The sequence below is a fragment of the Acipenser ruthenus genome, chromosome 1 (genome assembly GCF_902713425.1).
Source record: "Acipenser ruthenus chromosome 1, fAciRut3.2 maternal haplotype, whole genome shotgun sequence".
In the NCBI taxonomy this organism is placed as follows: domain Eukaryota; kingdom Metazoa; phylum Chordata; class Actinopteri; order Acipenseriformes; family Acipenseridae; genus Acipenser; species Acipenser ruthenus.
Window position 1 is genome coordinate 2,407,636 of NC_081189.1, and position 17,202 is coordinate 2,424,837.

At 40.9% G+C, this 17,202-nt stretch overlaps 1 protein-coding gene across 2 annotated transcripts in view; it reads right to left on the reverse strand.

Annotated features, from left to right (window-relative positions):
* The window catches only part of LOC117973442 (protein FAM219A), a 58,370-nt gene that overhangs the window by 22,436 nt on the left and 18,732 nt on the right, over window positions 1-17,202 (reverse strand). For both annotated transcript variants that reach the window (XM_059028748.1, XM_059028699.1), the window contains exon 2: window positions 7,306-7,405. In XM_059028748.1, coding sequence (XP_058884731.1) covers window positions 7,306-7,405 — 100 coding nt within the window. The remainder of the gene's footprint in view (window positions 1-7,305; window positions 7,406-17,202) is intronic.

Consider the following 17,202-nt stretch of genomic DNA (forward strand, 5'->3'; position numbering starts at 1 on the left):
AATATTGTGGTCAATGAGTAAAACCACAGAATTAGGCTGTTGCCCAACACTGAGTTATCATCAATTCTCTCAATCTGCCTTTACATGACTCTGAGCTAGTCTTGTGACAATGTGCCTTTTCAACCCTGCTAGCTCCAGTGACTCTGCATTCATATAGACAAAGGCAGTGGGTGGGACTGGAAAGGTAACAACAAACAGGCAGTGGGCCGCATACATAGTAACTGCTGTTTTCCCATCCATTGCAAAGGTTGCAAAGTATTTCTCAAGACACCGTTCACTTCTATGTTCACTGAGAAAACAAATTTATATATCACTTGTGATGAAAGCTGAATTCCCTGAAAATGGAAAGAAAACACAGCATGCAAGAAAACCTGTGCAGCATTGTACAGTGGCTGCATCTCAGAGAGTGTAAGGCTTTATAGTCATAACGCTGCCCTAAGAAAGCAGATTTGTACAGTGGCTGCATCTCAGAGAGCGTAAGGCTTTGGTCATAACGCTGCTCTAAGAAAGCAGATTTGTACAGTGGCTGCATCTCAGAGAGCGTAAGGCTTTGGTCATAACGCTGCTCTAAGAAAGCAGATTTGTACAGTGGCTGCATCTCAGAGAGCGTAAGGCTTTATAGTCTTAACGCTGCTCTAAGAAAGCAGATTTGTACAGTGGCTGCATCTCAGAGAGTGTAAGGCTTTGGTCATAACGCTGCCCTAAGAAAGCAGATTTCTACAGTGGCTGCATCTCAGAGAGCGTAAGGCTTTGGTCATAACGCTGCTCTAAGAAAGCAGATTTGTACAGTGGCTGCATCTCAGAGAGCGTAAGGCTTTGGTCATAACGCTGCCCTAAGAAAGCAGATTTGTACAGTGGCTACATCTCAGAGAGTGTAAGGCTTTGGTCATAACGCTGCCCTAAGAAAGCAGATTTGTACAGTGGCTGCATCTCAGAGAGCGTAAGGCTTTATAGTCATAACGCTGCCCTAAGAAAGCAGATTTGTACAGTGGCTGCATCTCAGAGAGCGTAAGGCTTTATAGACATAACACTGCCCTAAGAAAACATTATCATTGTGTGTCTGGCATAGCTTATTGCCTGAACTTGAACAAATTATTCTAGCCATGTACCATACACACGCAAACACAAGTCACAAGGGCAGGCACACAGACACATTTCAGAGCCATATTAAACACTTGTTGCTGTATGTTGTGTTGACAGCTGGGAGAGGCTCAGTCCTCATTAGTGAGTGGGACACCAGCAAACAGCTTGAATGCCTGCCAGCCCAGGCAGGAAGAAGGGATCTGGGAAACGAGCACCAAGGGGCGTCTCCTTCACCCTGTGCATGAAAAGCAGCGTCTCTCACTGCCCTGCTGTGTGCGAGGAAACACAAGCTTAACCAAGCAAACCGCACAGAACAGAAAACAAGCAACACAACTACTTCAGTGAGAGAAAAGTGGCTGCTACTGTTCATTACAATCCTGGCTCTATTTGTAAAGCTTCAGCTTTTGTTTTGATCAAAATAAATGCAGCTTGATAGTCTAGACTGCTGTTGCTTTACTTATATTTGTTATGAATACATATCATTAATGTTTTGTCTTTTAACAAAATAGTCTGTCATTAATGATCACTTGATCACATGTAGCACGATACATATTGTTATCATGACCTGCATATGGTGATACATATCAGATGGGGATTGCTTTTCATACATTTTCTATACCAGGTACCTCTTGTTTATTGTCTGAAGTGTACTGCCCTGTTAGTCCAAGGCTCAACCCTAATTACTCCGGTAAACACCAATAAGCAATCCTGTGACCCGCAACACTGTTGCAGTTAAGCTGTGGTACAGTGTTTGACTGCCTGCCAATGAGAAGTGAAAGCTGGAACACTGTGGGGTGTTTGACTCTGTGCTCTGCATGCAAAGCAGAGTCCTCAGCATAAAGATCTTTATTACTCATTAAAAAGTTATGAAAGAAACCCACTTTCTTTCCTAGGAGAAATTAGAGTTCCATGCTCAAACTGAAAGAAAAAAGCATAAGGATGAACTAGAATTCTAAATTCTCTCCTTCCAAAAGTTTACCAGTAAATTTGCACAGCAATTCTGCATTTATTGTGTACTTTTCCCATTGGTACAGCATACAGTATTTTGCATTTACCATAGTTTACCATGTTTTCTAAAATATTCTTTACCTTACCACTCTGGGCTTTACAATACTTACCTGCTTTGCCACACTTTATTACATTTTGCTATACTTTTATTACAGGGGTGGAAATACGACTCCTATTGCATAGCGGTTTGATCCATTCCTGGTTTTACTACGACTTTAATAAGACACACCTGAACCTGTTACCTATACAATGTGGGTAATCAAGCTCATAGTAAAACCTGAAATGAGTGAAAACACTATGCAACAAGTCTTACTTCCATCCCTGTACCATGGGGAACTTTTATAAGGGCTGTAAGACAGCTTTGGGTTCAGCTTGATAACTGTCAGATTGCCCCAGATCTTATTCAGTCCTGTGATACAGTACACTGCTATCTGATTCCAGTGTAGCAGTCCAGCTAGTCTTTGGAATACTGTAACAGGGGCAATGTTACATTATTTAATCTCATATTGTAAGCCTTATCCATGCAGAAGTATTGAAAGTGACATGTTTAACACTGGTATGCGAACCACATAACTCCATCCATTCAGTCAAATCAAAACTCACATGTTTCACTTCTACAAAGGTTTTAACAGTAAATGGTTTAAAAAAAAAAACCCTTCACATGGCAAACCCTGTCAGACTCTGCTGTTAACATACAGCACTTAGCTCCGGGTCAGGCTAGCAAATTGCTTTCCAATTCAGTTTTTTGTCTAAGACAAAGTTGTAGGATTAATGTGCAGAACAACCATTCTGATAAAACATATAAATACTGCAGATTCTTGTTGGAGACTTGTTAGACATAGTATCAGCGTTACATTTTTTTTGGAAGACAGAATATTGGTTTGGGTTTTAGAACTCTAAGGCCCAAATCTGTAAAGGGGAAAAACTGAGCGCAAAAAGCCCTGTAATGTGCGTGTTCAGTACGGCCGCGCTCAGCGTCAAAATAACCACCTGTTTTATAAGACTAATAAGGTGAAGCAGGCGATTCCGCAATCAACCAATTTAAATACCCCTCACCGCAATTAGAGATGGAGAATTACACACCTCTCACAATGAATAGCGGGTTTGGGTCAACACTGCATGTGTAGCTACACGTTCCAAAAGAAAATGAATGGCACACAAAGACCTCAGCCTGCTACTAGCCATGGTGATGAGGATGCTCGGAAAAACTGAAATTTATCAATATGGAAGTGGAGATTTTGGTACAAGCAGTACTTGTAACACATGAAGATGCGTTACAAGCTTGAATTACATCTCCAGGACAAAGGAATCAAATATGGAATGTGCGGTGGCTTCTTAATAAACAAATGTACCACTTCAGAGTTTGTAGACTAGGTTGCTTGTACATTACGACGCATCATCCAGTTATTGTCCTTTGCATATTAGTTCAGCTTCTTATTTCGTATAGAATAATTCCAGGCGTATAGACTTTTCAAACTTGATAAACAATACGTTTTATTTACTTACATCCATGGCAGTCAAACGGGTGGAAAATCCTTCCATTGTACAGCAATATGTTCAACAACATAACCATACAGCTTCATACGAACAGTCTTCAGTTTAACTACGACTTATATCTTCTTAAATTCTTGTGCAGTTACATCTCTCCTATTTCTTATGTATGTCTGTATTTCTGACTCTATGTATGACTTTAAAGCATATCTGCATGGTCTATAATATCGCTACATTATTCAGATGTGCCTACAACCAGCTGTACTGTATTTGCTCTAGCTACAAACTAACTGTGTCATCTGTCGCCTCTGTCCTTTTTTTTTACCGTTTTCTTTCAAACTCGAATTTAACAACACTGCCTGAACCAGTATTGTTAACTACCAGAATGCCATATTACAAAACATAAATTCTGTAGGCATTACTAAAATAACGGTGGAGGATGAGCCCTCACTGTATTACATGTATATGAGACTTTTTCTTTAGTGCGCCTAATCTCCTCCACCAGTCTTATAATAATGTCTACACTCCAGAAGTAAAGGCTCTCGTTAGAACCTTGCTTTGCCACTGTGGGGTGACCTTTTTAGGTGCTTCTAAGAACCTTTTTTTACATGGATTCTATATTCTCTATTTGCAGACTTTCTTTTTTGTCATGTAAGTTATGAAACATGTATTGAAAATTAGAGTTTGCAAAACAATACAGTATTATAAACCGCAATTTACAATCTGACTTGATCAGAAGGGTTTAAAAATTAGCCCTTTGCAAAATGTTATTAAATGTTTCTTTGTCCTTGAAAACGATGTCTCCTTCTTGCTGCAAACAAGTCTCCCACATCACTTTGCCTTTTACATAGCCTACTGTCTGAATGCAGCAAATTAACGCCTGCTTTTCAGAATTCTTAAAATAATCAAGCAAATGCAAGGTCCGCAATTACTGGCAGCTTTAATAAATTAGACTGAATATTTAATAGACCTAATTTGCAAAATCCCCTCCCAATTTTAGTGGTTTCGTTCAGAAACGCCCCAGAATTACATATGCACATACAAAATTACATATGCATATACAGAATAACATATGCATCAAGGGCTAAAGCGCACAGAGACATTGCCCCTGCAAATCACGTCTTAATTGCGTGTTTATGCCATTGCGTGTGTTTGAGAAAAATCCCATCCAAGAACTCAGAACCCTCAGTGCCCGTTTTACAGTTGTAAAACATGTGCAATCCTTTTATAAAACTATTATTATTATTATTATTATTATTATTATTATTATTATTATTATTATTATTATTTTCTTAGCAGACACCCTTATCCAGGGCGACTTACAGTTGTTACAAAGTATCACATTTCAAAGTATCACATTACAGATAAGAGCAGTTATAAAAGACAATAAAATCAGTAGTAAATAAGAGCAAATTCAAATGAGAGAAAACAAACACAGTAAATAATTACATTTGAGAGTGATTACGACTAAGAGCAGTTGAATTTAATATTTGGTTATAAGAGTAAATTCCATTAAGAGCAAGTAGTAAGTATAATAAATGGCTAAGAACGATTTTAAATAAGAGCAATTACAAAAACCGTGAATATGTGATTGGATCTGTACTCTGTGAGTACAGATACATACATCTACAGCCAGATCCAATCAGATTGGTTGTTTAATAAAGAACCGGAATGCCACTGAGTCAGTATGCGATTGCAACATAATACAAAAATATATTGTCAGCCTCATAATGCTAATTTATAGTGTATGGATTTTCTAAACATGTATTAGTAGTAAACTAAATTGAGGCTTTTACACGTTTCTCTTATACTGTACCGGAGTCTGCAGTGTATTAAAATGTTTTTTTTTTTGTTTTGTTTACAAACGAGAGGAGGCCATTCAGCCCACCTTGCTCATTTGGTTGTTAGTAGCTTACTGATCCCAGAATCTCATCAAGTAGCTTCTTGAAGGATCCCAGTGTGTCGGCTTTAACAACATTAATGGGGAGTTGGATCCAGACTCCCACAATTCTCTTGGTAAAAAAAGTGCCTCCTATTTTATGTTCTGAATGCTCCTTTATCTAATCTCCAGTTGTGACCCCTGGTCCTTGTTTCTTTTTTCAGGTTGTAAAAGTCCCCTGGGTCGCCACTGTGTCAGGTGCTGCTCTAGTTCAACACACAATAAGCTGCGTGAGAGATGTGCTATTCAGGAGCAATCAAGGTAGAGAAGAAGGATGTGAGTGACTTCACAAGGTGCAGGATCGTGGGTGCCTGTGTGATCTGCTTGTCTCTAAACTGAGTGCCTTGACCAGCATGTCCATCATGACAGTCTCTCAGGAGTCCCTCGAATGGCAATGTGTGATCCGCTTGTCTCTAAACTGAGTGCCTTGACCAGCGTGTCCATCATGACACGTCTCTCAGGAGTCCCTCGAATGGCAATGTGTGATCCGCTTGTCTCTAAACTGAGTGCCTTGACCAGCATGTCCATCATGACAGTCTCTCAGGAGTCCCTCGAATGGCAATGTGTGATCCGCTTGTCTCTAAACTGAGTGCCTTGACCAGCGTGTCCATCATGACACGTCTCTCAGGAGTCCCTCGAATGGCAACGTTTGCAGGAAACCAGCACTCCAGGCGTGATAATCTTTCCATACTGCCAAACACATACAGAATACCATATAGGGAAGAGGCTGTGCGCTACAAGCTGACATCAACTGCAGTAGGACGCTCTGACCTTGAAAATGAAAATCAGCTTGTATCTTACACGGCACCCAATACCATACTATCATTTCTTTTAATTATAGTTCAATAAGAAGAATTAAACAGTACAGACAATTTTAATGTGACACAATTTCCATCTGTTACAAGCTATCAGATGCAAGATCCTTATTCTATTTTTTACTCTTGTTCAGATAAAATCCCTTAACTCAAGCCCTATCATTGAGGTCAGATGGTACCATTGACAACCCCCTCACATACAGTACAGTACAACCTGCTGATTGTAGTTTTCCAGCACGCAGTGCCCCGCTAGGCGCATGCTTGTGACCTCCACAGCAGTGGTTAGTATTCCAGCAGTGACTGGTGAGTAATGAGCTCTGTCAGCTCTGAAAGGATGGCTTTTTATTCCCAGCATCGCAGTAACACAGGACGCTCAGACCTGAGATTTTGGTGCTGCTGTGTGTTGCATTAGAACTGTGTTTAAGTGCCAGCTCCCACATTGCTGCCTTTACTTATTTATTCAGAGAGAGTTTCTCAAACACAGCCAGACACAGAGCCAGTATTGCGGATAGTGGCTCCTGCAGCTGCTATAGCACAGCAGTGTTTCCAAAACAGCACCACTACAAGCTTACAGTGACCCTGCTATATCAGACCCGAGGTCACTACAAGCTTACAGTGACCCTGCTATATCAGACCCAAGGTCACTACAAGCTTACAGTGACTCTGCTATATCAGACCCAAGGTCACTACAAGCTTACAGTGACCCTGCTATATCAGACCCGAGGTCACTACAAGCTTACAGTGACCCTGCTATATCAGACCCGAGGTCACACTCAATAATCTTGGGTAATGTTATCCTAGTTAAGGTGACAGAAGATTAATCGAATCTGTAAAACCAGCCATCAACCATAAGATTCCCAAGTAATTCTAAGAGGAAAACTTCCATAAGACTAAAAATCATGCAGCTGTCCTTGGTGCATCTGGGTGCTGCCTGTTGGAAATGTGTTTAGATGCATGGTGCAGACTCACCTATTTTCATCTGCAGCGGGGACGGCTTGTAATTGATGGCCACGGTCTCCCCCTCTCGTGTGTCTGAATCGCCCTCGGAGACGGATGAGGCCGCCGGGTCCTGTTTGAAAACACATCAATAACAGGGCCGTGTTAATATGGTGTGTTCAGTGGGAACATGTCCTGCAGGGGGCAGAGTACTGGGAGACAGTCCTGCTTATGAGAAAGGATTTGGGCTGGGGGAACACGTTGAGCATCTCAGGCCTGGTTTCAATGGTGCAGTAAACTCACTGAATACTGTAGTCACTTCAGTACCTTAAACAGAGTTGTGTTTTGAAGCAAGTGCAGAGACACATTTCTGAAAAAGAAAAACATATACTGAACATCAAAAGAAAATGATCACTTATATTTGGATAAAATTCACTACATGTGATCGAAAAATGACAAACTCTGTTTTAGAGCAGGTGCAGAGACTTTTTATTGTGCTGATTAACAACAGACATCACGAAGATGCTGCAAAATGATCTGTCGATCTTGGGCAGGTGTTGTGACTCTTGGTCTCCCAGTTCGTGGCCTGTCATTGACAGAGTGTGTCTGGTTATACCGTCTCGCCAGGTTTGAAATCGCCAGCTGTGAGCACCCAAGACTGTGAGCCACAGTACGCTACCCTAGTCCAGCCTCCAACATGCCGAATGCACGAAGGCGCTGCTCTCTTGGCAGACGTGGCATATTGTTTTTTTTCTGTGATTTTCTTTATTGCTTTTATTCAAGCTTGCAATTCAACAGCCGACTTCAGTCAGTCACTCAAGCGTGTCATGATGGAGTGATTAAAAAGAAACCAAAACATTTCATCAATGTCCATCATTTATATACCTTATTTAAAAAATAAATGTGTTTTAAAAGTAATAAGTTTATTTTGATGCTTGGTATGTATTTTGACAGTATAGCTAACTACAGTACACAGGGAAAAGAGGATGAAGAAGGAAATGCATGAGCTCTGTAACTGGCTCCTTTGTACAGTGGTTAAGCCTCTGGGCTGGGAAGGACTAGGTACCGAGTTCACGCCCTGGTCTCAGTCTGGGAATTCGGGGTGCTTTGTCCTGTTGGTCACACTTTGGAGTTCAGAACAGAGGTGCTATGAGGTCACTTCAACACCAGGAAAACTACTTTTATTAGTTTCAGAAAACTTAACCTTGCACTGAATAGGTGTAACTTAGAAAAAAGCATTCATGTTCAGTCAGACAGATCTGCTTTGTTTGTTTGTGGATGCTGAGTGAATAACAAACACTGCTGTTTACTGCAGAGCGAGGTTCGTGCAATCATGAGATTAAAAGAACACTCAATACTTCACCTTGAAGAACCACTGCTCTCTGTTTTAGCTCCCAAGTGAAGGACATTCTGGCTTCAACGCTTGCACTTAAGAGGACATTTCACTGTGATTTAAAAACTCACCAAAAGCACACATTTTATTTCTAAAAGCTGCTGCTGCAGATGGTTCATTTTGTCCTGACAGGCAGCCAAATGCATCTAACGCTCAGACTCAATGAGGAAATAAAGAAATCAATCCTGAACCGGTCTTGGGATGATCTGCGCAGACTCTGGGACTCTGAACTGTGCCCCTGCTTCCAGACCAGCAATTAGGGAGACAGCAATTACACTCAGATCTAAACAATAAAGTGCTACCACTTGGAAACACTCAATCAGGAGCACTTCAATTTCAAGACATCGAGCTGATGCGATCAGGGATTAAAGCTGGATTTACACGCAGTGAAGTGCCAGCCGCCACACTGCTACTGCACCTTTACTTATTCATTCAGAGACAGTTTCTCAATAGCAGCCAAACTCACAGACAGCACTTAGTAATGTGGCTCCTGCAGCTGCTACACTACAAGCACAGTACCATGTTTCCCAACTAGCATCACAGCAAGCTTACCCGTATAAAAGTTTACCACAGTATTTCTGCAGTTTCACCATGCTTTTCTCATTGCATACAGTATACTATGCATTTACCACAGTTTATTCTGGATTGCCATGTTTATGAATATGCTTTATACCTTGCTGTTCTTTACAATGCTTTCCATTGCTTTACCATGCCTTCGCTTTTACTATAGTAAACTTTTCTAAGGGATAGTGACCCTTCTACTGTAGATCGCTTGTACGGCAACTGAAACAGTTTATGAGATATTAGCAGTGGCGGCAACAATGGGCTTACTAAAACGTATAGGAATGTATAAAAGACAGTTCTCTGAAACGCTGGTGTAGTTTTTTTACTGAAGACTCTTCTATGTCACACAGATCGTTAGAGAGAGAGTGGCTGAATTGGCAGTAAATCGGAACTCCCGCTCTGCAGCTCTAACATGGAGGGCAGCGCTCTCGTCTACCCATGCATCTACAAACAAAACAGTAACTCAATACCAGCACGTTGCTCTGTGAGCTTTCACACAGTCCTGCTGGAGATCTGCATTGTGAGGACAGGGTTAATTCAGAGCCTCATACACATAATTACACACCATTTCACTGCAGGAGTCTTCAAACCAACAGTATTTCACCAATAACCCGCTGTTGAGGTGAGACAAGAAATGCAGAGGGACTCAGGAGGACCGTGTTGCTGCAGGGACACATCCTGATATCCCTCAGACTCATGAGGGCATGAATTGAATTAACCAGACTGAATTAAAACAGTAATTATGGAATTATTTAGGCAATAGAACCTTGACGAGAGGGCATTCCATTCTGGTAAGAGCAGACAAGGTCAACTGCCCGGTTAATGCAAGATAATCAGAGTTTAATGTGATTAATAACTGGTAAAGGCTGCCTTTAGCGTTATGGCAAACAGTTTAAATCTCCACTTTACAAATTGATTTGCTTTTTCAATGCTTTGCTTTCCTTCTGAATGTCCCGTGGTCTGGGATGCCCGTAGCTGAATAAGGAAGACAAGAGGCCAATATTCAATGAAGGGAATATAAAAGTACCTTGATGGCCAGCAACGGTAACCTCCGTTCCAAACCCTTGAATTGTATTTCCACAGATAATCCCTCTGCATCTTTGATCCTCCCCACCGCTGTGCAAACCTCTTCTAGGGATAAACGCATCCTTAATTGAGCAGCGCGTCCCATCATTTGTTTGCCAGCTGATAAGAAACATGCAGTGATTTTCCAAGCCCTCCATGTCAATACTCTTTCTAATATCAGCTGAGCTGCACAGAGCTCCCTCTTCCTATCCAAATACTCCATTTACTCTTTGAAAATGGGAATTTACAACCTGCGCTATCATAAGGAAAACACATTTGAGATTTATCATATATTACAATAATAATATGTTCCATTACCCTGGCTTTCCAGCACCCTAGCCTTCAGTCTAATGAGAATAAGAAGAAGGCATTACAGTAAAAAACATAAAACACACACTGCACAAGCCAGTTTAAGAGTGCACTTTTAGGTATCAAATGGATAATAAACTACTTCAGGGTCTGGGTGGAGATTTAATTGGTTCAACTAAACAATGTACACCAGGGTTGGAACAAAGACCAGGAGTGGAAGTGCCAACTTTGGAAGGAGCCTTTTTTCCCATCAAAATGTGCAGGCCAAATAGGTGTTAGCTCCAATGTTTACATCAGTGGTACTCAACTCTGGTCCTCAAGATCAATTCCAGTCCTGGTCTTTATTCTAACCAAGGCCTAAATTAGTTAATTGGGGATTTCTGATTGGTTACAAACATTCCAAACATACAAGTTTAAACTTTTTACTTGTGTTGATTGATGACATTTAAATGTTTAATTGTGTTTAATAAAAATGTAAACGTTTAAATGTGTTGAATAATACAGTTTAAATGTTTAATTGTGTTGAATGATGACATTTGAACATTTAAGAAATTGAACTGAAGCTACCTTCCTTAAAACATACTGGAGTTCCAGAGTTCCTTTTGGGGAGAAGTGGGGAAGACTGGAGAGCAGCACTGCCTATTACTAGTGTGCCCATACAGTCGTTACACGTGGCACTGCCATCAAAGGAAATGAGAGCCAACAAAACAATCCCGGAAAATAACAGTAGGGCTCACATTGTCCTACATGAAAGACACACACATTATGGTAACTGTGGATGTGTTTTGTAGTGAGACACTAAAACAGGCAGGTCTTGAGAAAAGCAGTGGTTACATATTTTGTTCTCTGACAGTGGTTAAAAAGTCTAAAACCACAACTGTAGACGCGCCCGGCTCTTTTGCATTGTGATTAAGACACTCGCTTGTGATTGATAACTATAATATGCAAGTATGCTTTCAGGCATTCACTCTGGATACTGGATTACAGTGATGAATTTGTGCCAGGTTCATTCATTCATTTCCTTAATTGTCTAAATTCAAAAATACAATACTTTAAAATAACATACTGTACATAACTGAAGTATATGTACAGAAAGTACTACTTGGTTTCCGGGAGGTTTGGGGGTAATGTAAGCCCTACTGCTGCAGAATTATATTGCGGGTTAAGATAAAAATATCAATAAACTTGAACAAACAGTGGTTTAAAAGTATTCAGTGTCAAAAATGACCATGTGCACATCATGCAAAGAAAAACCAATTCTGTACTACTGTGCTATACAAAGGAGTGTTTCTCTTCTGTTTGTAAAGCTCATTTGATGGGTGTACCAGGTTTATTTTACTCCTCACAGACTTCTTTAATGTACAGTAACATGTACTAATTTTGAAATTATTACCACACTATAAAATTGCTGCAGACCCACTTGGTGATTTTGTTGGTACGGTATACTGTGGACTCCACTCTGTAGATGGAAAGATGACCTGTACTGTACACACTCAATACAAATGGGTGTACAGAAGCTTGGTCAGGGCCAGTGACCCTGATCAGTCATCACGTTACGCCAAAATAATTTAATAAGCACCCCTTCAGCATGAATTACATCAGGGATCTGTACGCAATTACTGCTGGGTTTCACAATAACAAGGAGGGCTCTGAACAGAGACTGGATGAGATATCTACTAAGCAATTAAGATAAATTGCATACTGATAACTTGTGCTGTCACGCCAGGTATCATTTGGAATGTCATAAACAGGGTACTGCACTGTGCTATTTCTGAACTCCCCAAGTGTCAGGTTGGTACAACCTGTTTTTATTTTAAGTGTGAATCAGGTGCTGAACCTTTTCTTGAACCTTTTCTTGTACCTTGCTTCACATGCCCTGCCCCTAGACTGTATTTATAAAACTCTGCTTATTTCTGGTCCTGCTATATTTGTACTTGTCTTGCTGTGTGGTTGTGTACTGATGCTGTTACTCACTGCAGTTCCAGGGCTGGTCTTTGAAAGGCAGATGCAGATTTCAATTAAGAATTTAATTGCTCTGAACCCTAACCAGATGTGATCTGGAGGAGCTGCTCCATATCACATGCCAGCGCAATAAAAAGCATTGCAATGCTGTGCTAAACTGTGCAAGATACAGAATTCCTTACACATCTGCAGATGATATGCACCCTGGTGTTCCTCGTGATCACCTGCTGACACTGCAGTCAGATGTATGGATGCTACATCCAGTGGTATGGGTGCTACTGTAGTAATATGTTGTGCAGTTTGGGCTTTCCTGGCCGGGTCATCATTGTAACTGGTTTCTTACCTGGCTAAACAAATGAATTGATTGAAATGGTACCTAAAAGCTCAACATGGCCCTGGGTTTCTGACACAACATAGTGGTTCCTGACCTTTATGTAGGATTTCACCTTCAGTAAGAAGTAAATTTGCTGTTTATTACTGTAATAATAAAGATCCTTTTGTTTTCTGAAGAACTCTATTCTGTTTCTTCACCAATATTGTCTTACCTTGTATATATATATATACATAATTTTATGATGCATAAGTCCTTTATTTTTTTGTTAAAATAGGCTAAGCAGCCACAGGGATACTGGGGAAAAAACATTTACTGTATAAAACTGCAGTTGACAAATATTTTTTCAAATTATTTTTTCAAATTAGCCTTTTTACAAATACTACAACTGCAAATGAATAAATAATAATAATAATAATAATAATAATAATAATAATAATAATAATAATAATAATAATAATAATTTGTTACACTATCTAAATTATTTGTAATTATTTAAAACATTTCGTTCCTTCTTCATAGAACCGAGAGGTGTGTTGTTGATTGTTGATTCCCACTGACTTTGTTACAGGGGAAAACTCGTCATCCCTTCACTGGTCATTTTGACGTCACCGAGCACGTGGATCTCAAGCACAATAGAAAGAAAGAAACCCTGATGTATGGGTAAGTAAGCTGGGTTGAGTTGAGTGGGGGACGGAGGGGGGTGATGCTGGGACGCCAGAATCACTGTTGAGCCCTCTTGAGGTGTCGTGGGCTAGTAGATGAAACACAGAGGATGGAAGGTGCCCACTTGATCCAGACGGTTGTCATGCTGATGCGTTGGGGATACTGCACTGTGGTTGATCCCCGGAGCCAACATCACAGCCGTTGTGTGTGGGGAGGCAAAATAAGCTGATCCCTGGAGCCAGCATTACACTTCAGCCATCAACACCAGGCAGAAGGATATCTACATCATCATATGGAAGGAAACGCCAATGGATGGAGATAAAGATGGATCACATTAGTTTACTGTAAAGCTACGTCTTAGTTGGTGCTTATCTTGGCGAGAGCCGAGTTCAAATCAGCATGAAGTTTTAACATCTACTCTCATGTAATGGAACCCTAGATGGTATGTGCAAGCATTTAGACCTAAGCCGGCTCAGGGCACAACCGCAGTGTAAACGCTACGTGAAAAATGATAAGAATCTCCACAATCAGCGGGACATGAGTCGGATTAGGTCCAAGGTGGCAGTGTAGACGCAGCAAAAGGATCCAAAAGTTTCTGCCTGAACAACATGACTAGATGCCCGCTCCATACCCTCACCACGCTCTGTGTGAAGAAGTGTCTCCTTCCCTCTGTCATTATAAAGAAAGAGCAGAGTGTTCCCACAAGCCGGTTACTGCACGCTATGATCAACACTGCATTTCAATTACAGAACTACAGTACAGATATGAACCTCATTTCATTTTACCCAAAGGGTTGTTTGTAACCTTTTACTGCATCCCATTCAATATCCAATTAAATAATTCCATTAACCACCTCACGGTAATTAACAAATAATTACATTTCTCATTATCATTTTCTCAGGCATGGTACACAAATGCAGTGAAGCTGAACTGATTTCAAATGATTTAGAAAGTTAACCTGGCATGGCACATCTGTAACCTTCCTTGCAAACAGATTTATTTTTTCATCCTGATATTTCACAGAATTACTCAGCACAGGACAAGCTGGTGTTAAAAAAAAAAAAAAAAAAAATGTAACTGTCAGTCATTCCCTGCATGTCAATTATGCAAAGTCTTGGTTCACACTGCGCTCTGCACAGGCAATGTTAATGTGTAGCGCTCTAAAAGTTGGTCAGTTTCATCCATGTCACCAAAGTAATTTAACCGGAACAGGTTTTTTTTGTATGCCATTACTGTATATCTATCAACTGCACAAGATTTGTACTGCTGATATCTTGCGTCTTTTGAACAATTGCACAGGGGTTTCAAATAGTCTCCACCCTCTTCCGTCCATGAAGAGAAACTGCCAAGATATCAAACTGATTGTTGTAGACGGCACTTTGGTGGCACCACCGCTATTGAGCAATGTCTTGCTCAATAGCGGCTCAATGGAGGCTGTGTGGTCCAGTGGTTAAAGAAACGGGCTTGTAACCAGGTGGTCCCCGGTTCAAATCCTATCTCAGCCACTGACTCATTGTGTGACCCTGAGCAAGTCACTTAACCTCCTTATGCTCCGTCTTTCGGGTGAGACGTAATTGTAAGTGACTCTGCAGCTGATGCATAGTTCACACACCCTAGTCTCTGTAAGTCGCCTTGGATAAAGGCATCTGCTAAATAAACAAATAATAATAAAATAATAATATAAGAATCTAAGAAAATGTACAAACGAGAGCAGGGCACTCGTCCTGTCTAACCTCGCCTGGTTCCTAGTAGCTGATTGATCTCAGAACTTTGTCAAAATGATCCTGCCTCAACAACATGACTAAGTAACCTGTTCCATACCCTCACCAATCTTTGTGTGAAGAAGTGTCCCCTTCAACAATATGACTAAGTAACCTCTTCCATACCCTTGCCACTCCCTGTGTGAAGAAGTGTCTCCTTCAACAACATGACTAAGTAACCTGTTCCATACCCTCACCAATCTTTATGTGAAGAAGTGTCTCCTTCAACAACATGACTACGTAACCTCTTCCATACCCTCACCAATCTTTGTGTGAAGAAGTGTCTCCTTCAACAATATGACTAAGTGACCTCTTCCATACCCTCACCAATCTCTGTGTGAAGAAGTGTCTCCTTCAACAACATGACTAAGTAACCTCTTCCATACCCTTGCCACTCTCTGTGTGAAGAAGTGTCTCCTTCAACAACATGACTAAGTGACCTCTTCCATACCCTCACCAATCTTTATGTGAAGAAGTGTCTCCTTCAACAACATGACTAAGTGACCTCTTCCATACCCTTGCCACTCTCTCTGTGTGAAGAAGTGTCTCCTTCAACAACATGACTACGTAACCTCTTCCATACCCTCACCAATCTTTGTGTGAAGAAGTGTCTCCTTCAACAACATGACTAAGTGACCTCTTCCATACCCTCACCAATCTTTGTGTGAAGAAGTGTCTCCTTCAACAACATGACTAAGTGACCTCTTCCATACCCTTGCCACTCTGTGTGAAGAAGTGTCTCCTTCAACAACATGACTACGTAACCTCTTCCATACCCTCACCAATCTTTGTGTGAAGAAGTGTCTCCTTCAACAATATGACTAAGTGACCTCTTCCATACCCTCACCAATCTTTGTGTGAAGAAGTGTCTCCTTCAACAACATGACTAAGTGACCTCTTCCATACCCTCACCAATCTTTGTGTGAAGAAGTGTCTCCTTCAACAATATGACTAAGTGACCTCTTCCATACCCTTGCCACTCTCTGTGTGAAGAAGTGTCTCCTTCAACAACATGACTACGTAACCTCTTCCATACCCTCACCAATCTTTATGTGAAGAAGTGTCTCCTTCAACAACATGACTAAGTGACCTCTTCCATACCCTCACCAATCTTTATGTGAAGAAGTGTCTCCTTCAACAACATGACTAAGTAACCTCTTCCATACCCTCACCAATCTTTATGTGAAGAAGTGTCTCCTTCAACAACATGACTAAGTGACCTCTTCCATACCCTCACCACTCTCTGTGTGAAGAAGTGTCTCCTTCAACAACATGACTACGTAACCTCTTCCATACCCTCACCACTCTCTGTGTGAAGAAGTGTCTCCTTCAACAACATGACTACGTAACCTCTTCCATACCCTCACCAATCTTTATGTGAAGAAGTGTCTCCTTCAACAACATGACTAAGTGACCTCTTCCATACCCTCACCAATCTTTATGTGAAGAAGTGTCTCCTTCAACAACATGACTAAGTAACCTCTTCCATACCCTCACCAATCTTTATGTGAAGAAGTGTCTCCTTCAACAACATGACTAAGTGACCTCTTCCATACCCTCACCACTCTCTGTGTGAAGAAGTGTCTCCTTCAACAACATGACTAAGTGACCTCTTCCATACCCTCACCAATCTTTGTGTGAAGAAGTGTCTCCTTCAACAACATGACTAAGTGACCTCTTCCATACCCTCACCAATCTTTGTGTGAAGTGTCTCCTTCCCTCATCCTAAGTCTATCTCCACTTAATTTACAACTGTGTCTTCTGGTCCTGGTCTCTGTACTGCGCATAATGCACTGGTCTAAGTTAACAATTTTAACTCCTTTCAAGACTTGAAATAATACGTCAATTATCTACTCAGGGATACCACGATAATTATTAAG